This window comes from Acipenser ruthenus, chromosome 25, assembly GCF_902713425.1.
Source record: "Acipenser ruthenus chromosome 25, fAciRut3.2 maternal haplotype, whole genome shotgun sequence".
Lineage (NCBI taxonomy): Eukaryota > Metazoa > Chordata > Actinopteri > Acipenseriformes > Acipenseridae > Acipenser > Acipenser ruthenus.
Genome location: NC_081213.1, coordinates 24,118,270 through 24,142,654, shown reverse-complemented (window position 1 = coordinate 24,142,654; position 24,385 = coordinate 24,118,270). Strand labels below are relative to the sequence as shown.

At 38.5% G+C, this 24,385-nt stretch overlaps 1 protein-coding gene across 3 annotated transcripts in view; it reads left to right on the top strand.

The window, feature by feature from the left end:
- The window catches only part of LOC117971363 (calcium/calmodulin-dependent protein kinase type 1-like), a 53,988-nt gene that overhangs the window by 4,823 nt on the left and 24,780 nt on the right, over window positions 1-24,385 (top strand). For all 3 annotated transcript variants that reach the window (XM_058999734.1, XM_034919567.2, XM_034919568.2), the window contains exon 2: window positions 8,681-8,797. In XM_058999734.1, coding sequence (XP_058855717.1) covers window positions 8,712-8,797 — 86 coding nt within the window. In that variant the 5' untranslated portion in view covers window positions 8,681-8,711. The remainder of the gene's footprint in view (window positions 1-8,680; window positions 8,798-24,385) is intronic.

Below are 24,385 nucleotides of genomic sequence, written 5' to 3'. Positions count from 1 at the left end.
ACTCTTAATGTTTTAATTCTGGTTAACAATCAATAAAACTGAATTCGGTTTCGCCAACAGAACTCCTGGTTAATTGTTTGAATACTTTATGGGCACCATTGTTTTCGGTGTTTGTATTATTTTAAAGGTACTATGCTTGTGTATTGCAATTGCGTGCATGCTCCTGTTGATGTCTGTTGCTCGGGTTGTTTGAAATGGTGTGCTCTCTGCGGTTTTGTTTATGGCATTGTTAGGTTTTGGTGTTGGACGGTATGTAACCTGAATATGCTGCTAAAATACTGCAATTAAATCCAGTGCTGCCATGTGGATATTCTGGGCTCAGCATCTTATAGTTCCCAACATCTTCTTTGCCTTGGTATAGAGTCGCTGGACACCTTGTATGGTTTCAGATTTTTTGTCAGTGCAGAATGGCAGTCTTGGAATTCTTGTACTCTTTCAAGATTCAAAAGCATACTTTGGGCTCAGTGTACCTGTTTTTCAAAAGCATAGTTTGCACTCAGTGTACCTGTTTATCAGAAGCATAGCAGACTGTAATCAATTGGTATTTACTTCACATAAATTCTATGTCTTGTTTATTAAAAAATAAAAAGCAAGGAATCATGTGGCTGGTTACATAAATACATACAGTTACTGTATAATAGTGAAAGAAAGAAGGTTTGCCAATATGCAAATTTAAAGCAAGCCTTCTCTTGACTAGGAAACGTTGAACCCAGGAAAACATTCCTTTCTCTAGACGAAAATATGCATACAAATTCCTCATGGTGTGTAGTATTTTGGTGTAGAACCTTTAACAGTAAAACAATTTTGAGGGCCATGTAGAAAATGGTCTGCCTTGAAATGAATTTAACCAGAAGACATGTCAATGAGATGTATATGACTCTTTTCCAAGATCATCCTGGGAGGTGGACATCCATTCACACTGTCACCATCTGCTACACAACAAACACGGAAGTCAGAATAAATAGAGAAGTTGCATAGGGTGTTCAATGGGGGGGGGGGGGGGGGAAGAAAGATAAATTGTGACAGAGTAGGATAGAAGTGAGAAGTGAAAGTAAGAGAGAGGCACCAGAGGAAGAAGTTCTGTTGCTTTAGTATTTCTTCAGATATTTGGGTTCAAGAATTTCTTGGTCACATAAAAAAGTTTTATAAAAAGTCTTAAATAGGTAATAATTACAAAAATAACAGGTGGTGCTAGTTTCTGTGTAGAAGATTAAAATAACTGGCCATAACCACTGTGCAATCACCCAGTATGTTCTGACTTGTGACACACATATTTACATTAAGGCTCAAAAGAACTGACTGCTGTTTTTTTGGTGGGGGTAGGTGTTATTGTTCTTGAAGATAACAGTGATATGTGTGAACTTGTGTGGGTTAAAAATGAGCCGCTCAAAATGTCAATGAAGTTAAGCTCTCAGGTCACAGCGCCTGTCTTGCGTCTGAAAATAGAAAACAAAAAGATATGTAGCAGAGGTTGTGAACCCACTTCCTATCAGCACAGCAGTGCTCCCAAAGGGGAAACCTGACCCTTCCTCTAAATGAGCATACACAGAGATGTTCGATATAGAATAGATTGCAGGTCGCAATCCACCATTATTGCAGTCGCTGTCTCTAGAGTGTGATGTCACCCTGCCTCTACTGCAGAAAAGACATTACGACCAGTCTGCCAGAATGCGGAATGCAGTAATACCCCTTTTAAAACTTCTGTGTACTTTATTAAAGAAATAGCCAAAACACCATTTTAATAAAATACAGGACAATACATTATGGTTCTGGGGATTTAAAAAAAAAAAAAAAGACGACACATTCCCCTCATTAGGCAAGGATTTAAAAAATAAAAATGATCAAAAGTTAGTTTCGTCTCTTGTATTTGGATTGCAGTGAGCTGCAGTTTCGTACAATCAGACTCATTTTGCAGTAGCAGAATTTTTCTTATTTTTCTTATTTATTTCTTAGCAGATGCCCTTATCCAGGGCGACTTACAATTGTTACAAGATATCACATTATTTTTACATACAATTACCCATTTATACAGTTGGGTTTTTACTGGAGCAATCTAGGTAAAGTACCTTGCTCAAGGGTACAGCAGCAGTGTCCCCCACGTGGGATTGAACCCACGACCCTCCAGTCAAGAATCCAGAGCCCTAACCACTACACCACACTGCTGCCCTATTTTGTCAGCACATGTTGCTGTTATTAAATTCTTCAGGTTTTATGCTGATATTTTCTACTGTGTGCTCAGTTTATGCCTCAACGTGATTTCTATAGGGTGATACTGTTTGTACTACAGGTTGGAATATGTAGGATAGAAAATAATAATGGTGCATAAACAGCATTTCAGCTTCTGCCTGTTAAGGTAGGCCTAGTCGTACCGCATTAAAACTGTACTTAGGGTCATTGCCCTGCTGTTCAGTGAAATCCCATCCAAGAAGGCACATTCCTGGTATAAAAATGGCATTTCAATATTTGCTGTTACTTGGCAGTGTCAGAGTACCACCAGTTTCCATCAAAATAATCCCACTGCTCTCCCATCTGAATGCATATTTTATACGTCCACCACATCTGTTTCAGTATGTATCACAGGCATCTACTACCCACATTCCACCTCACCATCGAAAATAAAAAGTGTACTACAATTCTAGGACTACATGACAGACTATATCTTTCCTCAGGCTTTCAGTGCTCTCTATTGTAGACTTCTCTGCACACGTTTTATTTGAATTGGTACAGCATGCACTCTTGGTAATGGAACAGGTGACACTGACTTCCCTCCTTCTGCTAGAAAGTTTAATAGTTAGAGATAGAGTAACAAACAAACCCTTCCCTTACTTATAGTGGTTTTCATTTTTATTATAGTTGGTTGTGGTTTTATCTCATACCGGGTGATTACTTCCTGCAATCATTTCTATTTAATTAGCAATCGATTATAGCACTTCCCTTTGTGTAAGTATTATTTTATCTTTTAGATAAATGTTAATAAAAAAAAGAAATTCAGACGCGATGAAAAGGTTGATAAAAAGTCTTTGTAAATCTGGCCCAGTTTCTTTTGGACAAATATGGACTGAAAACAAACTGCTGGCCTATTTCCCTGTGCTGCTTACCTTTCAGAGCGGAAAAAAAGACTACAGCGTCAGACATCTGGTACAGTTTAGCTTCAATTTTTTTATTGTGTGACTTTGGGACAGGTCAATTTTGCTCACAAGCCCAAAATTAATGTAACAGTTTGTCTTTGCACATTGACTGCATTGTGTATGGAATTGCTGACTGGATTATCCACATTTCCCCTGATCAACTTCCCCTGCTGTTATTGAAATGTTTTGCTTGCGAGCATACCTTCTGTTACTTACTGTATATATGCTTAAAGCCCTGTAAATAAACATCTTCACATCAACAGAACAGTGGTGAACCTATTTGAAAACAAGGGTCCATGCTCGGAAGGGGCTGTCAAATTTATTGATATTTACAGCAAGCTAACTGAATAAAAATAAACATTGTCGCTGTAGCTTTAAAAATGGGGTGCAGTTCGCTGTTAGCTGTTGCCATTATTCTAATTTGGTTTCCATGTCAACATGTGCAGTCGTTACAACAGACAACGGGAATAAAAATAACTCCAGGAGCGGATGGCCTTGACAGCAGCATTTCAACACTGTATTCGGCCGTAGTCACGGCAAGATTGTTGTGCTGTTGTGAGGGGTCTTAAAGGTGAAGTGAATAATTTGGATACACCCCAAATGCGGCATAATACTAAGGTGACTGGACAAAAAAATCCATGTTGGGGGTTATCCATTGTGTGACAAATACCCAGCAAAAAAATAGAATACCATTTCATCCTTTACAGAGAAGTTTAAAAGCTACCAGTGGGGTACCAATAAACTGTACTTCCTGTAGCAGACCAAAGCATTACCAGTAATGGGAACACAGTGATTTTGGAATATATATGACATTGGTTGGGATACAATAGGTTCTTGTATGGTACTATGCCGTGGCACTGCAATAGATCTGTGGTTTGTATTGATTCATATTAGTGTTAAACTAAAGGCCTCTACACAGCGGATGTGATGCGACAAGCGAATGTGTCACGATTAAAAAAACAAACAAACATGTATTTTTTTGATACAAGTCGTTCACGCTGCCTGCTGTGCGACACCGAAGCGATAGGATCGGCGTCTGTTTTTACGATTTTGTCGCGCAGCAGCTAGGGAACTGACCAATGAGAAACAGCTTCCCGTGCGCACCTTCAATAAACAATGGCGGAACAAAAGATAATTCTTGCAGTATCAAAATACTCGGAGCTGTACAATAAAGGACACAAAAATTATAAAGACACGGCAATCAGGGAGAACACCTGGCAGGCCATTTCCAGGGAACCAGATATAGCTGATGTGTATTACTCGTTTACCTTTACTGAAATAAGTATTCTGAAAAGCTATTGTGTATTTTACGTGCAGTTTATTCTAGCTGATGATACAATCGGATAAGAGTCGCCTATCACATCGCGCGCGCCTGTCACCACTGGTGTGAAAGGTAGTGTTGCAGGAAAAGTAACATTTTATAGCAGGAGAAATCGCACCACGTCCGGTGTCTGGAGATCTTAAGTATAAAAATACTACCATTGTGGTTCTAGTCTACCAATGTCTCATCCAGTTGTTGCTACTGTTAGGCTGTCATTGTCCCTTAGTAGAGAACCATTGCATTGCCGTTTTTGTGCCACCAGGAGAGGATTCGGAGCTCAACAGGGAGTCCAGTGACTCTTCTTGGATGACTGGAACTACCCTGAAGGGATCTCTATGTTCCAGTGTTGCTGTCTGAATTCCGTCTTTGCGTTGAGAAATCCCCGAGGCGCACATTTCACAGAGTAACCAGATTATGTAATGGTTGAAGAAGATTTACAATCCCTTTTTGTCTCATAGATTCTGAATTGTGCCTCTTGCAGGACTTGTTAAAAGCCAGAATTAAATAAATCTAGATTGAAATCGCTGAATGGTAGTACTCGTGAATATTACTAAAATAAAGAAATTAAATAAAATTGCGATTCAAGACTTGTTACCACCACTGTATCCCTTGAGGCAGTGCTTGATAAGGTAACATGCCTGCAGAGAAGACATTAATTTTACCTAAAGATGGTTTCGCTTTAGTATAAAACAGCCTCACAAAGGCTGTGGTTTTGAGCTTGTGGCTGAAATGAAAAAGGAAGATCTGTAAAAAAAAGAAATGATTTAACTGCAGAGTGTGTAGCTCAGCATGGTTAAATATAAACCTTTAAAGTTTAGTTCACAGGCCTGTATGAAACCGGATATGATAAGCTTAGTGTCGGTTGCACAGCTGCAAGGAGGTTTCCCCCATTTTAAATTTGGTAGCTGTGGAAGACTTTAAAAAATAAATGTATAAAATGACATTAAGGCAATTACCTGTACTACAGAAATTCAATTTACAGCTGTGGCACACCTATCATGTCATACTCGTTAGTGGTTTCCACAATTGGGTGAAATCATCGTGATTTTCTTTGTGCTCATACAGTATTTTCTTTAAGTGAAAACAATCATTTGCATTTTAACTAGTGTGGGTGCCTTTAAGCGATTTCATGCTTTCCATTTTTATTACGTTGTATGCATTTATTCTAAATAGCGTGAGCCATTGCCGGTTACTATGGCCAGCGTCATAGTACTGTACACAGCAGTGCAATATAACTACATGCTATCCTATTACTATGGATGCTGCTGTCTACAGTGCTTATGCTGGACAGGAAGAGGACTACGCTCAAAATGAAGGGTTGTGTCGCAGCAGGGCTGCCCAAAAGCTACAGAGTTTATAACAGACCTCCCGAAGCAGCCACCGTGTCAAGTGTGTGACCGTCCGATTCTGGCTGCCTGTCCTGTCGTCGCATTAATCAGTAAAAGCACTTACCAACTTTCCTGGGAGCTTGTAATGGGATCCTAATCCAGACCTGAGAATATACGTGTGTAGAAACGAGAAAAGACTATGGCTGAGCCATGTAGCAAACTATCTCTTTCTCTTCACAGATCTGGCACAATATAATGCAAAATTCAGACGCCAACAGTTGAAGTGTAGTTATATAACTATGACATATCTATGCTTATAGACTATTTAAGAAGTTCAATTGTAAAATTGGATGTAAAAGTTTGAGTACAAGCATTAGCATATATAAAGCAATTGTGTGATTATGTGGTACTGTGGAACAACCCTAGGGACCCACCAGATAGGCTTTGAGTGGAAGGCAGACTGAATTCACTACTGAATCATTTACTTTAGAAAGATCTAGGGCTGAATGTTGAAAACTTTTGCCCTGATGCAAAGTTTGTTTATCTTTAGGTGTGAACGAATGAAGTTTTTTATTGAAATGACTGTCTGGACTTGAACACTAGGGCTGGGTACAACCTGTTTATCTGGTCTTTACTTACATTTTAAAGGAATATACATTGAATATGCTTGATAAGACATAATGTAGAAACCAGATTCAGAGCATTTGAGTGTCTGTGTAAGAGCTGTCGTTCACGTGACTAGGGGAGTAGCACTGGAGCCCAGGTGCAGGATTCAGTACACCTGAAACTAAAAGCATGTCTAACAGTCGGCTTCCAGGGTGCACCAATATTATGACGATTGGGTAGCTGTAGCTGGTAACATATCTGCTGCTTACTGCACAGTATCACAGGATCACGAGAGTCTGTATCTCACTCGGGTATCTGTTGCAGAAGAGCTTTTTAGTCTTTCAACTGCAATCACATTTTAAGCAAATCACAACTTCCTTTAGCTAAGCTGCTGCCAAGAAAAAAGGAAGAAAAAACAGCCAAAAAACAACTTTAATTAATGTGTTTTCTTTAAATGGCTGTTGCATTGCACAAGTATAGTGGTACTTTAAAGTCCCTGGTTTCTTCACAGTAAGGACATTTAATGGCCCTGCTAGCAGCTGAACTAAAACACATGAATCCCACAAACTGATTTCATCCCAAACAGCGTGACTTCCGCCAAATAATCTAGTTGTCTTGGTGCAGTGGTGCCGGTCCATGATCTGGTTGCAATTGCAGTCTAAGATACAGATGCACGGCACACAATCATGGCCCTTTCAAACTCTGCTAAATCTTTTTACGGCCAACCAGTTACCAGCTAACTGCGCAAGGTCTTTTCTACTGCACAGTCCATCACATGACGTGACATGTGGCTCTTCTCCCTTAACTTTTCCTTTAGATGAGTTGCAGCAAGACAGCTGCCAGGATGTGCATTGAAAATGTTTACGCAGATGACGAACATTATTTTTCTTCATGAAAATTAGCTTAAAGTATACAATAAACAATACATCTTCCTTCTCTGGTACTCTGGTAGAAAAACAAACAATTGAACAGGATGGGTTACATTTCTCTTGTAACAGGATGTGTATTGCCTCATCTGTCATGGATAACTGCCAGCCAACAGATAAGCCGACAGTGGGAGGCTGTCTCCAAGAATATAATTTCTGTTATTTTAAGAAAGTTTTACAGGCTATGCAATATCTTTAGTAAGGGATGGCTAGGCTTTATTAATGCCTAGGTTCTGTGGAGATTGACCAGGAATGGGAGAGTTTTGCCAGGACGCTGCTCTTCATTGAAACAATTTTGTTAGTGCTGTCATGTCTACAAAATGTAATAGGACCTTTCGGTTTAGATTTTCAGACAAATCCAACAGCCACTTCATTATAAAAGTTTCCCATAGTAAAAACATAGCAAAGTGTAAAAGCATAGTGAAAGCATGGTAAAGCAATGGTGGGCATTGTAAATAATAGTTCTAGTGAAGCATAGGTATAGTAAAGCATAATAATAAACATACCATAGTAAACTGTGGTAAATGCATAGAGAAAACTGCCAAAAATACTGTGTACAAATACTGTTGTAAACTTTTATAAGGGCTGCTTCCCAACAGCATGCCTCGTCAAGGTGTGAGTTACATTACAGCTTCTAGAACTGCTGGTTCTCCTTGGAGGTGCCCATACTTATAGGGATAGCCATTTTGTTCAGATTAGTTCTATATTTAAATGCCTTCCACAGCCATTCCTTTTGATGTTTCACCTGGGGAACTGTTCATTTAGATTTGCATCTTCTTACTGGAAAACCTGTCTGAGAACCTTGGTCCACTGGTTAAAAACCAACTTATTGGCAAACGCAGCTTATGTCAATATTCCATTAATGGATTGACTTTCCCTGCTTTTAACGTTAAGTGAGTGTAGAACTTATACACTTTTCCTTTCGACTTTATTTATATTTTTCCTTCTTTACTGTAAAAACGTCTCAAAGCATTATATAAAGTAATTATATAAAAATATGGTGTTGTGGAAAATAGTACAATTAAACTTATTTAGGGAATGGGTGAAGCCAAACATGATTTTAAAATATGTTAAGATTGGAGTGAGGTTTACATTTGTTTGCTTTTGAAACTATCCTATCACAGTCACTGTATCGAAACCCACAAGTCACATCTGAAGTTTATATTTTTACATGTGTGTTTTTATTATTGGATGCGTAGCTCTTTTCTCTTGACTGTTGACAGAACATGCATCAATGTAATTATGTTGCATTTAAATCTACCAGCCCGTTGTTGTTGCTTTTGAAACAAAACAATGTAAAACAAAAAATCCCCAAGATTTGTTTTTATTGTTCTATAAGTTTGTACTAATCCTGTTGCATTCCTCCCACAGTTTAACCGTGGTGGATTGTAACAACAGTAAAATGCCTTTAGGAGAAGATGGCAACGACTGGAAAAAGAAAACTGCAGATATTAAAGATATCTACGATTTCAAGGATGTCCTGGGGACGTAAGTACCAGCTCTGTGAACTTAACTGTGTCTTGCACTGATGACCATGTATGTACAGTAGCTTAGTGGTCTAAATTGCTATACGTAACTTTGGAAGCGCCTCAGCTACCCTCCTGTAATAGTGAATGATGATGTTCTGAAATGTAGCAAAGTACAGGAGGGTGTGTTGCTTTACCACAAGCTTACAAAGAAGATGACAATTCAAGATTATGCCCTGAGCTTTAGATTTCCTCAGAATCTGTTCTGGTTAGTACTTTAGGAAACAGGAAATCCAGTGTTTTACTGATGCTAAGCAGTGGTAAAAAAAAAATAATTAAAAAAAGTATACAAGATATTATAATCAGTTTCGTCCTTTTTTTTTAACAGTTTTATCCCACATATAAATGGTATAAAAATCTGCTGTGTTTAAATACGAATGTCAAGCAGACTTTTAAACACATTCAAATCATTCAGCTTTTAAATTAATTTTATTGAATGAAAAACCTGAAATGGTAATGTATACCTAGATGCTATTGATTTTAGTTTCAAGACTTATTAATGTTATTATTATCAGCAGTGGTTCTGAAGCTTTGATGATATCAATCAATTTGTGCTCCTGATTAAAAACTTATTGAAGGGGGGGGGGGGGGGGGGGGGGGGGGGGGGGTGCAAACATGCCTGCAAAATCACATAATCAACTTGATTTCATTGCAACCATGCATGTTTATTTGACTTGTTTTTAACTTGGTCCCTTGTTGCTGAGCCCTCTCCTGTAAGGGATCTGCTAAATGAACTCAATTTATACTTTATACAAATTATTCCTTCAGTATGCCAAACAAGCCAAGATATTCATTACCAGACAGGTTGGGCTGATTCATCTTATTGCTTATTTATTGCCCACTATCCACAGCATATTTATAGAACAGGTTTAAAGAACATGATTTTAATATAGTGCAACCCATTGAAGAGAGGAAGCATGCCATCTCTGGGATTTTCAGTATTTGATATCTTTGTTGGTATAAAATGAAGACATCTTTTGCCTGAAATAAAAATCCAGATATTGTTATGTTTTAGGTGGTAACAGTAGTACTGTTTGTTATTTTAGAAAGGTATTGAAATAACCTTTGAGATACTATAGTGCATTGCTCTGAAAAAATCCTTAAAAGCAATGGCAACTCAGTGGATTTGAAAGCTTTTTTTTCTTCACAGAAGTCTTGATAATGTTGCTCACTGGTAATAATGGTACTGCTATGGATTACCAGTATCTATTGTTTCATATCATTGTGACAATACTGACACTACGGTACCATTCCATGTGTCATATAGCTGACCTTCTGCTGTTACACTGTCAATGCCATTGAAGATCATTCAATAAGTGCTGTGCTGCCACTCTTTCCCTCTGAAGAAACTATTGGCTTAAAATACTTTGTGGGTAAATTCCTTCTGACGTAGAGAGTTGCTTATATCCTACATGTTTCACATAATTCACATATTGATGTTTCTGAGGAAATGCTGGAGGCAGTAGGTGAAAGTTGAAAGTGTTGAAAGATCTTACGATAGAATGGCTGGGCAAATTTCACAGGTTTGTTTATTTATTTATTTATTTATTTATTTATTTATTTATTTTTACATAGTGACACTTTACTAAATGGACCTTGAGTTAATGAAAGTAATTCCCCCACATTCAAACAGAATACTCCATGAATGTACAGTGAGCTCTGTGTTTATTTCACTTTTGAAGATAGCTGTAAATAAGCCACTAGGCCTCTTTGAGGGCTTGACAGTCAACCTTACAAGTGGGATAACAACAGCACTCCATCAGTGTTCATTGAGTGTATCTATTGACGTCTGACGACCAAAACAAAAACACATTCATTTTATATTTTGTTTTGCTTCATGGGCTGACATTAGCATTGGTTTCATTATTCATTTGTGGATGTGGAACTAGACTGATGGTGGTATTTCTCCTTCTTAACTAGATAAGATCCTGGTGATTCCTAGGTATTCCTTTTATATCCTTGTCAAGGTTTTTAGCAGCAAACAAAGCCATACGTGGGGGCCTTGGAACACCCCATCCTAAAACCTCTAGACCTCCATAACTAGATCAGATTGAAAGGTTTATTTCACAAAACCAAGCGTTTCCAGTCAGGAATTTAAACCATGTCTCCCTGAGGCTTACAAACATTAGCCGCTGGAACTGTGCCTAAATTCAGCATTAGATTAAAGATAAAATATCCCATGTCGACCAGAGAACGACTGATCTTAGCTGTGTTTTTTTAGTCTGTTCAACCCCTCCCCCACCACACACAAAGGAGTTTATATAAAAACAGTTACCCAAAATATATAAAGCAGGAACACAAGGTAATAGCACATTGAATAAACGGCTGCTGTACCTTCTATATATCTCTTTCCCCACATTAGAAAATATCTGCTCTCTTTTCATGGTTTTTTTCGAATTATTTCCTGTAAAGAAATACTGTATCATACTGTCATGATAATGATATAATGATACTAAGAATTCAAAATCAGATTAGGTAACGGCATTTTCATTTGTTGCCTGTGGATTTAATAGAAAGGCTTTTGTTTGTAAGTTCAGCGGAGGGTAGGATAAGAGATTAAGAACTGTGAAACTCTTGGTTCCAATCCCAGCTCAGCTGTGTGTTTGTATAACATATACAATATTTTCCATATTGTAGCCCCAGAGTTTTAAAACATTTATACAAGAGTGCAAAAATAAAAGAAGAAACACGTCATTGTCTCTCTTTAGTTTTGGTTTATAATCTTTTCAAGTTGTATATGCTGGCCTAAGTTCAACTCGCTGCAACTTACGCTAACAATGTTGTCAGGACTCATAACAGAAGACACCCTACCAAGGGTGTACTGGCTGGTATTGGATGACCACTTGGTCCTTGTGGCCGTTAATGCAGGTTTTACTGTACGTATCTAGATTTATAGATGTCTTACCTTGTGTGTTGATAGAAAGCATTTGAAGACGTGCTTCACTAGAACGGATCATGTTCCAGCTGAATTATCTTAATGATGTGTGAGCTGAGATTGAAGTAGTGCAACCTTGTTACTCCACTCTCCCAGCCCGCTGTAATTACAGCACAATGAGTGAGATGAGCTTTGGCTGTGGGATTCTGCATCTCTTAGTGAGATTCTGCCTTCTTCTCCAGACAATGTGTGCAGTTTTACTGAGGCTTTTCAAATACACGATGCGGAGGGGTGAAAAAGCTCATTTTTTTATACCACTCTGACCTGCTGCATTTTCCCTGTGAATGTATTTAAGCGTATTAATGCCTTAAACTTAATTTTGTTGCTATTAAGCAGAGATGATAAATAAGCCGTGATGACATATCACACAGCATTTCCTGTTGACTGTAGTAATTTCAGTGGCCCAGAAACTGGATGACTTGGGCTAGTCTTTGCTTAAAGCAAATTACGATCACCCTATTTATGTACAGCAATGGCATTTCTAGCAGTAGATAACTAATAGTCGGCTCACTACAATTGTAGGTGTTAATGTATTTATTTTTCTTTGATTACTCAGAATAACCTTGTGAGGTTGATGCAACATCTCGTTTCTATGAGTGTCCCAGGGGACAGCAGACATGCACTCAAGCATTGCAACATATAAATAGCACATCACATACTGCACTATGTAAAACTTTGCGATGCCAGCACATACAGTAGTTGAATCCACACTGTAAAAAAAAAAACATCTGCAAGGTTCCTTTAAGTAATCCTCTTGCAGTCTGCCTTTTCTTAATTGGCTTGCTTAATTTCACCTGGTGTGTGGGATCAGATTCTGTGTTCCTGCAGGTTTTTAAATCCCATTATAAGCTTGTTGTTTATGACAGGTAGTACAATGAACAGGTCAGAATGAAGGTGGAAATTTGTCAGGGAGACGGCTCAGGTAACTGTGAGCTCTTTTATTACACTAACACTTGTAAGTACTTCATTTCCCAGCAGGTGGCTGGTCAGCCCTGCCTTACTGACAGGGAATGAACTCAATGAAGCATTCCTTTTCTGGTCCAAGTCTGTCTGGAATAGAATGGGCACATAAGTAAGTTTATTAGGTTGTGTTCTACACGGTCTAATTTTTCAAAAGTATCTAGTTATAACACAGGTGAAAATCCCTTCTAAAAGTGTCCCATAGTAAAAGCATAGCAAAGTGTAATACACATAGTGGAACGCATGGTAAAGCATAGGTAAGCATTGTAAAGACCAGAAAGGCATGGTAAAGCATATTTAAAAATATCACAGAGGGAACGTAACGTGAACACTAAAGCGCCTCCTGGTTTCCGACGGTGCTCAGTGGTATTCCTTGGAACTAGGTAGCTGGCGTTCTATGTTTCTTTATCTCTAATGGTTTACGTATGTGTATTTAGTGTTAGTCACATCAAGCTACTTACTTTTTAAAGCAGATTAGGGAGTTTGCTAATCCAGAAATTCTTCTGCAAACACTGATTGATTTATTTTGACTGCTTTCCCAGGCTAGTCCTGTGCATTTACTTTAGTTGAGTGTTTGAAATCAGCACCAGTGATCTGTATTTTTTTTATTGCACAAATGTGTCTTATGGTGCCGATGATGTGCCAGCAGCCTTTTATATATTTTTAATACGCTGTCCCGGTACTGTTAGCTGAAACCTGGCTGCGTCAGATTCATTCATTCTATATTGCACTGTATTTGTTTTTGGTAAATATTTCGCTGAGTTTTTTATTATAGATTAGCAAACGATGTAATGACACTGCTAACTGAAAGGGTTGATTTCACTGCAGACGCATCAGCGCTGTCCCAGCGCTGGAGCTGTAAACTGGGACTCTAATCCCAGTATTTATCTTCTGTTGTCATTAGCTGGGTCCGGGTTTGCACTGGCTTATAAATAAGTATGGTTTCTTTTCTGGTAGATTTATACATTTATTAGAGGCTGTCCACATCAATGATAAGGGATTTTTTTTTTTTTTTACAGTTATCTTTTTCGACAGTATGTAACTTGCTCAACCTCCTCTACTTCCCTTTTGGTTTTAGTGCCATGGTATTAGGGTATCCCTTATAAAAGTTTACCACAGTATTTTTGCACAGTAGTGTTACAGTTTGACCATGTTTTTTATACATGGTTACACTGTGCATTTACTATAGCTTACCATGGTTTGCCCTGTTTTTTAATATGCTTTACTATACCTCGTTATTCTTTACAATGCTTGCCTATGCTTTACCATGCTTTGACAATGTTATATTACACTTTGCTATGATTTTACTATGGGAAACTTTTCTACTGTAAGGGATTTCTTATGGTATTTTTGCCATCCCACCAAGCGTTTGCCTCAGACTGTTAGCCTGTGGTGTATTTGCAGCTTTGTGGAGCACACATTTATTTACATACTTGTTTTCCATTATCAGTAAAATCAATTTCAAACGGATCTATTACAATTGTTTGACTAGGCTGGGACAATTACCTTCACTATTATTTATATTTATTTACTAGATGAAGTATTGATAAATAGGCTAATGTTTGTTCTTAGTGTAATGTTTATTCTTACTATTCAGTTATTGTCATAGATGGAATTACTTTGACCTTGATCAAAATGTACAGTTGACATTACAAATTAAAACATTTTTATTAACAATATGGGGGGTATAACCAGAACAGGTAACAGCAATGGTTAAAAATAAAACTCGCATAGGATGTCCAGCCTCATCAAACAGCTTATTTTCAAACGTGTTTACTTTAGTGTTACAGACATTGGACTATTGTACTTTAGATCAAAACTGATATGAAAACTAGGGCAGTTATATCTTTATTAGTTCTTAGCCACTATTCCATTTCTTGACTCAATTATAGCAGAATGCAAAATCTGTTTGTGTTGGAAGACTCGATCATGGTGTGAAAAACAGGTGTGTTATATAATTGTTTTTTTTAACATGAACAGTACTTCAGCCTGTTACATTAAATATGAGATTTTATCATGGGGGAAAAAACCCCAAAACAAAACAAGAAAAGCAATTGCAAATTCACATTATCCTTTCCTCTGTAGAGGCCTATTTTAACTGCTTTATTTTTGTTCTAATAGACCATTTAAAATGTTTCTTTGAACTAATCCTGTAGTCCTGCATGTATTATGGAAATAGCAATGGCTCGCCACATAGCAGTGCTGTGAGTTAATAGTGGGCTGGTTGCCATGACAACACGAAGGGACTGTTACCATATGGACTTTCCTGTAGCTATGGAAACAAAGTTTATTTTCTTTTTTTTCCCTCGTTATTTTTAGGTCTGGCGAATCCATCATCTTGTTATAACAGAAGGAGTGCTTATTTTGGTGTTGGAATTTTACGAATATTTCTTGGGGATACCAAAATTTGTAGGGCCCTGTATAGGAAGAGCTATAACAAAACATATACACATATATTTTTATTTTTCTCCTTCACGATTGCTGGCAAGCTATGTAGACAGCAATACAAATGTTTTATTCCATCCCCTTTGTTTTAGACAGAAGAGGCAGTGTGTGCCGTGTGGTCAGTATGAAGGGTTCGGGGCTTAGAAATCCAGCCTCTGCCAGTTCATACACCACCCTGTGTTCAAGACAACTTTCCAGCGTATCGCCTGCCACCCATATCATCCATAAAAGACACTTGCTGTAGTTTAAGCAAATTGTTTGGCAGTTTGATCAATGGAGCATGGACTCAATCACTTAACCAAATGGGCCGTTGCTGAGTACCAAGTCTGTTTATTTATTTAAACATATTTGCTATTTTATAAAAAAAAAAAAAAAAAAAAATCATTACCTGTGGGGTCTCATTGTCTGATCTGCTGATGGAGGTCATGCTGGTCATACCGTCGGATCTTAGTCTCAATCCCTTGCTCTTTAAGAAGTAATTTATGCCCACTTTGTAAGCAACAGGTATGGAATCTAGGAAGTAGGTACCTACCAGGGTATCCAGGTACCCAATTGGTTCATTCCAGCACTGCAGCAAAAATAAAACTCTGAAAGATGACAGTGCAAGCACGAAAGGCTGTTAAAGAGCTAATATTAACAGGACAGGAACAAGAGATCCGGGGTTTTAAAGTGAGGTGGGTATTGTGTTGACGACAGGGTTGATGGGAAAGGGATTTGGGTTTTTTTAAAACCAGGTGGGCTTAAGGCCCCTGTATTTATACTACTATTTATATTACTGGAAAGTTCTAGAAAGGTCTAGAAGTTACTCCAAGTTTACTCAGCACTGAATCTATCTGGAATGTTCTGGAAAATAGGTAAATTTCAAAATATCACTGTCCTGGATACAAAAGCAAAGTTTGTGGGGAATAATAGCCATTTTCTATACTTTTGAGGCATAAGCAATTAGGAAATAACACTTACTACCCAGGAACCAAAAAAAAAAAAAAAAATTGTTACACGGTGGTATTAGAAATAATGTGATTCAGAAGTCTTTAGCTGTCATAAAATAATATGCAGTTCTGTTTCTTCTGCAGGCTCAGGTGTTTAGATGTTATTCTCATTTAGGTTTTTATAGTGTGGGAAAAGTCTTGTACAGGTGTTTGTTTTTTATTTATTTATTTTTTTATACTGTTGTGATACCATTGTGGGGTGGTATGCATTTGAGACACAAAGCATGGATAAGAGAAAGTGCTAGGAGTTGAGTTGTGTGGTAAGTTAAAAATAAATTAGTGAAGTCTGACCAATTTGCTACACAAAGAAGATCTGGTTTCTGTAGACTTTCTATCTGTTTTTTAACATGTCTTGCTTGGCTGCTGGCCAGTATAAAGGCAGCTGCCCGACTTTAGGCAGCACAATTCTGTGTATTCTGTTTAGTCTGGGGTTATTTATGATTAAAAGAGTTAATGGAGCAGACCACTGGTTTTGTACAAGACGGCATTCTGTGGGAAAGTACAGATTTAGGCTGGCCCTCTTGTTTTACGCACTGTTCAATAAACTCTCTTTCTTTCTTTCTCTCTGTCTCTCTTTCACTCTCTCTCATATACACACACACACACACACACACACACACCCACCCACCCACCCAACATTCACTTTTGATCCTTGCTTGTGACGGTGAAATGTCACAGTGCCAGTTTACTTAGTCTATTGATAGAGTTGGCCCTTGCAAACCTGTATGGGTGAACTCAATTTGCCAGAAAAAGCCAACACTTTTTATGGGAATGGTGGAACCATAAAAGCAGGTGTGTGTGTGTGGGGGGGGTGCAGGTATTACAATCAATGTGCAGACAAAATTTGAGAAAATGGCGCCACAAAGATAGTAACTCCTGAAAAAACTACGTTGTGGGGACGTCCCCACTTTGTAAAACACCTTTTTAAGAACTAAATATACCTTCAAAAAAAAATTGCCAAAATATTTAGTTTGTTGTCGACTTTCACCCTGTGTGGAGTCTGAGTGGAGTTAAAAATAGTAAATAAAAATCTAGTGAGAGTCAATGAGAAGTCCCCACAAATATAGGAATGCAAACATGTGAGTGCCGTTGTTGGTGTCTTGCAGTCTGTCTGCACGCTTGGTTAATAAACTGTTAATATAGTCAATGAGAAGTCCCCACAAATATAGGAATGCAAACATGTGAGTGCCGTTGTTGGTGTCTTGCAGTCTGTCTGCACGCTTGGTTAATAAACTGTTAATATAGCGGAAACAGGATCACACACTTAACAATAGCGCTGATGCATTTTTGATTGTTTCATTTCAGAGTGTGTGCAAGAGGTGCCCGTATTTGCGTAGTAAATGAGACAGCAGTGGAGGAGGATGTTACTGCTCATGTAATTCACTGTGAAAGCTTTTCATTTACATACCATTGAGATTTTAATCACAGGGCTTTTTACAGTTCTGTTTCTGGTATGTTCACAGTCCATTTTCCTAATTATTTGCAGTGTAAAGTTTATAGGGAGAAATATATATATATATTGTAAATTGCAATATTGTCTAGAAAACAACTAATAAAACCAATGGTTATGTGTCATTTAAAATATCGGAGTAATTTACAGATGACAGCTTAATAAAAAATATTCAGTGCCCTTTTTTTGTTGTTGAATACAAGATCGTACTACACTGCTACACAAGCAATGTAATCTGAATAATAATGTCTAAGGGTCGAAGCCATTTCAGATGAACCCACAACAAGTACTGCAGTGATGTTTAAAGGAAAGCTCACAACAAAAGAAAATGGCAGCAGTACAGTATAGTCACGGATTTGTGAAGTATTACTAAGATGCGGCACTCCCAGTCAGGGAGCTTGAGACCTGAGATCCCCCAACACTGCGGTGTGGGTGGGAGGTGGGCACAGAACAGAGACGTGGGCACCGTCTTTGTTCCTTCGTGACAGTCTTCCTAGAGGTCTGGGCTGGGAGGAGGCGGCAGGGGTTGCCTGACAATTAAGTCAATTAAGAAATCTACCACTCTTGACCTCAGAGCCACACCAACTGAGGTTTACAAAGGAAGCTTTTTAATATAGCTTTAGTGAGAGATGCTGGTAATGAACGTTGGTGAATAGAAATGACATCTTTCACTGTAATTATGGGCTGCAGTAGCGCGTTTTGTTTAAAATGTGTTTAGATGTAGCTACATCCCTGTGCTTTGGTGTCTGCCTGCCTCTGTGCTGCAAGGCAGAATTGAAGTACAAGTGTTTGAATAATCCAAAATCAATGCAGTGATAAATCGGACTGGGTGCTAGTATTACTCACTGACGGTACAGTGAGGAAGTCTCCAATACCTCTGATTAATAGTGCAGGCCAATGACACCAACCATTATGTTTTTATATAGCCAACACAGCAAACATCCATCAAGTGAAGGGCTAGAAGATTGCAACGTTAAGTACAGGAAGTGAAGAGTTGTGCAGATGGTAATTCAATCTCTCTGGTGCGGTGCTTTAGTGCAGTCAGTGCAGCATGATAGAATGTATTCAGGACAGATCTGCAGAAATGCAATTTCTTGTCATTGGGAAATGAAGACTTGTAATTGAATTAGGCAGGGCAGAGGAATTTAGCCTGGCTAGAATAGATCTGATTTGTACTAGAATTTAGTTTAGCCACCTGCTTTCACACGTACAGGAACTTTATCATCTGCATATACAGTAGTAGTCTCCCCTACTGATGAAAGTGTCCCCTAGTAAACTACTAACAAAACCTTCTGCTGCACCTAGTGCTTCTGAGGTCCTCCATGCCCAAGGATTATATGTATCGCTCGCAAACCCCGCTTAGCTTCTAAGAGAGTGAAACTCTATTGGCTTATACAGCTGGAATTTAATGAAACAATCATCAGTAAATGGCCACCAGTTAAGACCATCAACCATCTGTGCAATCTGAAGTTGTCTTCCAAGTAAATGGCTTACTAAATGGTAGTGGTACCTAGTCAGAGTAAGAACCTGTTGCTGACTCCTATTACAATGATAAAGTGATAAGTATTTGCACTGATGGTTTGAGCCCCGATTATCCTCAGTGTTTGTTATGCTATTCTACACATGCACTAGGTCATGGTTACACAAGTTAATACAAAAACATGAAAATATAAAATCCAAATATCTATTCTATTGAACTCATCAAGGGCTTCGATCGTCACTATTTGTCATGGGAGGAAGTTCCAACTCTGGAGCTCTGCACAGTTTGGAGTGGCCTCTACAGTGGAGTGCATACAGGTGGAAATGCCATTGCAGTGAAATATTGCTCTACACTCCAGCACTCTTGTACTCACAGCTTCTGCCAGGATTGAAAGCCATTCTGTGCCCTGCATTCTCATCCAACTTGGAGTTTAAATATTTTATGGAGTGGGAGGTCGGGAGCAGCTGTCTTGCTCAGCCCTGTAAATATGGAGAGGTGTCTAACCCGATCAATAATTCAACTGCACCTTTCATCTCAAATGAATTCATATTGATTTAGCTGTTGAAGAGCTAGATGCCTGTAATTTCCGCCCTCTTTGAGCACACAGGGGAGAGTCTGTGAATTACACCCAGTGATAACATTAGTGGAGTAATTGGAATGGGTCTTAACGAGGGATGAGAGATTTTTTGAGTTTTCTGACGCTGTGCATGCAGATTTTTATTTGATTTATTTTGTTGTTGAGCAGCACAGGTTCTGAAATGCTTCCAATGTTTGCGACTAATTCCCCTTGAGCCTTCTGTATACTTGGCAGATTAAGTTCCTTATTCCATTTGCTGCTTTTATGAGCCCATTTCTAACTTACTTTTTGAACATAATTTCTTGGATTTGCTACCTCTTTTCTATTAGGAACCCTACTGCATTTTTTCGCCAGGGATGCTGGCTCTAGTAGCCTAGTAAAGGAGTTAAGTGCCTGGCACTTCACTGCAACCAAGCATCCTTTTGTTGGATGTGATAAATTCCATAACACACGGACCGAGTTACCATGACACACCGACTACATATAAATTCACTCTCTTTACTCTCCATCACTGTTCTCTATTGCAACTCTATTGCAGCAGATTGCTCTGGTGTTGTGTGTAGGTAGCAACTGGAACAACTGTCTGTGGGTCTGCCTCCTCACAGCACCAGAAGACCATCCTTGAGGACAGCTGGATCTCACCATAGCATGGGGATGTCAAGTCTCAAGGTTTACCCATGAAACTCACAGTTTTTCTCACAGGTGAGCAATGGATTGTCACGTTTGTGCATAAGTTTGTTATTGTTTGCGAGGCTGCGAAACCCTTTGTACATGATACAGCGGTAAATCCAATACAACTGTCCAAGCGTATTATTCATTTTGGGGGGTGGGGGGTCACCATGAAGAGGTGTACATTACCATTCTATATTCCTGTAGTTGCTATGCAAACTCCCCCCTTACTCCAAAGATAGAATTGCTTGGTTTGTCTGCGCAAGCCTTCTATGTTTCTGTACACAACACATCATTACTCGGACAGAGTCAAAGGAGAGGCTGTCCGACTGTCACTGTCTCGTTCACGCAGAAATTACCACAGAAATAAAAGAGAAATGGACATCAATGGGAATGTAATTATTAAAGTCGAAAAATATAATGTTCTTTATGATGCCAGTGTCAGTGGTTATAAAGACAATACAAAGAAAGACACCATATGGTGAGAAATAACAGAACAATTGGAAATTGATGGGATGTCTTTCTCTTTATTTTACCTTAATTTTGGTCAAAGTGATGGGGAGCGCCACACACTGGTTTCATATTTCTGTAAAATGACACTTCTTTGTTTTAATAATGTTGACCAATAATAATAATCACATTTACACATTAACTGAATATTTTATTAAAACTGAAAATCAATAAAAAAGTATATGAAACTAATTTTCTCAGTATTTACAAAGAAATATGTGTAGATGTATTCTTTTTGAATGATTTACATATAAACATTCACTGTTAAATGTCATTTTTTTTAGGTGGGGTGTACCCAGACTATTTCTTTGTTTTATTTATTTTATTTCGTCTCCACGAAAGGAGTGAAAGCAGACCGTATTTTCTTTTCACGACTAGATACAGTTGTGTTTTTATTTATGTGCTTCTGCTGTTTTCGTGTCGTTTGCTTCTCTCCCACAGAGCTCTCCAGTGTTCAAATGCAAAACTCCTAAAAGCAAGGAGGCTGCCAGGTCTTGTAAGAGAGACAAACTTACTTGTAAACATCTGAATGTTTTTTTTCTTTTTAACTGCACTGACATGTGACCCAGTTTGTTGCACAAGCTCTGTGCCGTACACAACAGCACATCACTTTTCAGCACTGGCAGTTGATCACTTCTGCTTGGCAATGCATCCCCACAAGAATTCATATATGAGATATATACGTTTTCAGACAATGTCTTTTTGATTAGAAACAGTGACCCATGCTAACTCCTGTGATAAAGTGTATTGTGTAATAAAGGGGAACGGGGCTCCTGTATAGCAAAGGTCACCAAGGTGGGCTCCAGTGCAGAAGCTGCAGTCAAAGAACAGATCACTGGTTATATCAGGCACTGCTGAACTGAGAGCACTGGAACACACAGCTCTAATTGTGCCCATCTTATGAACCTGCATGGCTGGGGGAAAAAAATGATCGAAGATGATATTAAATGTGCAAGAAATGATCTGCACTCTGTTCTTGAAGTGAGATATGAGCCAATAAGACTGGAAAAACAGAAATATAGAATGAAGAGCTCAAAAGGCAAGTGATTTTACATTAAGTACTTCTATGTCTCCCCATCACCGGTTTACACCAAGATGTGTTTGAAATAGGTGAATTCAACGCAATAGAGCCACCAAATTGGTGAAATTAGCAGCATCCAAATGTACCAAAAATACACTTTGGGAATTCACTCTTTCAGCTGCAACAACCTCACCCTGTGTTGATAAGGACACCATCAGTAGGCAAGGAGAATTTCATGAAAGTCAGAATGCATAATCCATATAAAACAAAGCCCAGAACAGCTTTATGAATATGTACAACATGCATTTAATCTATAAAAATAAACATTATTTTATAGACTCCTGAGTAAAAGCTTTGTGAATCTGACCCATAATGTTTACTGGAGAATGTCGATACCCAAGAGAACTAGACATATAGTGACATTTATTTAATGTGCCTGTGGCCACTTGCAGCATTCAGCTGTTTTGGTGTCCCTGGAAGTGGGGGAAGGGAGATCGGTTTGTTTTCTATGGATAGTTGCCAGGGGTGGGAAACGGATATAACAATGCATTTACTGGATAGAGGCAGGGCTACTGGAATATTACCAAGGTGGGTACATAAAAGCAAATCCATGTGCAGATGCTGTTCACCCAAATGCCTTCCAAGTATAACGTGAGCCACGGTTCTGAAAACCCATTTAAATGTGTGCTGCAGTTTTTAATTGTAAGAAACATATGCTATTCTTTCGGCTGCATAACCTTTCACTCAGGACAGCTGCATTAAGTACATGGTATTAATGAATGTGTTCATTCAGCTGTGGGAATGGCTGGCAGGGGATGCCCACTGGGTCTCCTTGAAGTTGTATGTGCTTGAAATCAAAGATGAGGAAGAAGGAAATGTAATACTGTATGCAAAGCTTTGTTTTGGCACTATTTGTTCAGTGAAGTGAATACTGAACACCATGGAGGCAATCGTTAGTTCTTTCCCAGTGGTTGTTTTTAAATTATTTTTGAGGCTGAGTGTGCGGGGCAGTCGCTTGTGACGGGATCCTGTTGATAGAAGCTTCTCATGAAGTACTGCTGGATTCAGGAAATAACTTTTGTTAATTGCTTTTTCTGCTAGGCTATAAGTACATTTAATTTAGTGTGTTTCTTTATACGTGACTATTGGGTTTCATAACCGTCATTCTCGCTAAGACATGGGGGTACACCCCTGTCAGTAATTGTTTTAGAATATATGTGATCTAGTTTGTTTTTTGATAAATCACCCCAACAAATCATTAATATGCATTTTCATGTAGTGTTCTGTTTTTGAGCTTAATTGCTCTGCTCAGCTGTCAGTAACGTGACGTTAAGTGTCAACCGCCAAGGGACAGCTGACTTTGCTTGCTGTCTTTTATTGTATTGCGATAAATGTTGGGCTTGTGAAAGGTGCTGGAATGACTGCACTTGGCACACAAGTCCTCTGCTTGTGGAGTAGCCATGACAACTGAGATAGGATGCAGTTTCCTGAGGTAGCTGGGCTGGGTGAGCTGGCATCACCGTCTGCTCTGAAAGCTAGTCCAGGATGCACCGTAATCCATATAGACCCCTACAATCCAAACCGGTGTCATTTAAAAGAAAAACTCTTGAGATCTCATTTTCAAAAGGATCGCAAAGGACACCAGATATAAATACAATACAGTAGACATTGGAATATAATACTGTACTAAGGAGAAATCGTTGAATGATCGGCACAGACCAATATTGAGTATTGTAAGGTTTATTTATGTGATTTAAAGTAAATAGTTCCATATTTTTTCTCATCCATGCACACCCATTCATTATATAGGTCTGAAATGTGTAGTTTCGAAAGAAACACATGTTCTAGCGAACATGTATTTTCATTTTAGAAATGGTGTAAAAAACAAATCTCTGTTTTACAAGCCTTGGTCATTTCACCAGAGAATGAAATTGTCCAGACTCTCTCTAGCTGGTTTCTATATTATAACTTTATCTTTTTCCCCATACACCGAGCAAACCAAACCACATGCCTTATGATTTAACTTAACATACCTGTCTTCATACTTTGTGCCTTTGTTTACAGAAGCCACATTATTTTTTTTGGAACATTTTATTTAGAGATAAATGAATTGTTAGGTCTTAGAATACAACTCATAAATTGAGCATAGGTTCTGGTTAAATTTCTAATGAGACTAGGGATCTGATTAACATCTTTTAGTCTCTGAATTCTGGTTAGAACCTGGGAAGCTGATTGTATCCTGGCTTTTGTCTTTGGAATAAAAGACTGACCAACAGGACAGTGCTGTAAAAACAAATCGTTTGATGTCCAGCCCTAACATGAAATATATTTGCCTTTTGCGGAGACCACTGTTTTGTATCAGAGCTCAAACCTACTGATAAACATCTTCCCAAATAGTAAACTAGATATAAACAGGTTTTGCTTAGAAAGTACAGTTGGTTTATGAGGGGGGCATAAAAGCTAGCCCATTTAGGGGAAACTGGACAGAGCCAGATACTTCAAGGGCTGAGAAGA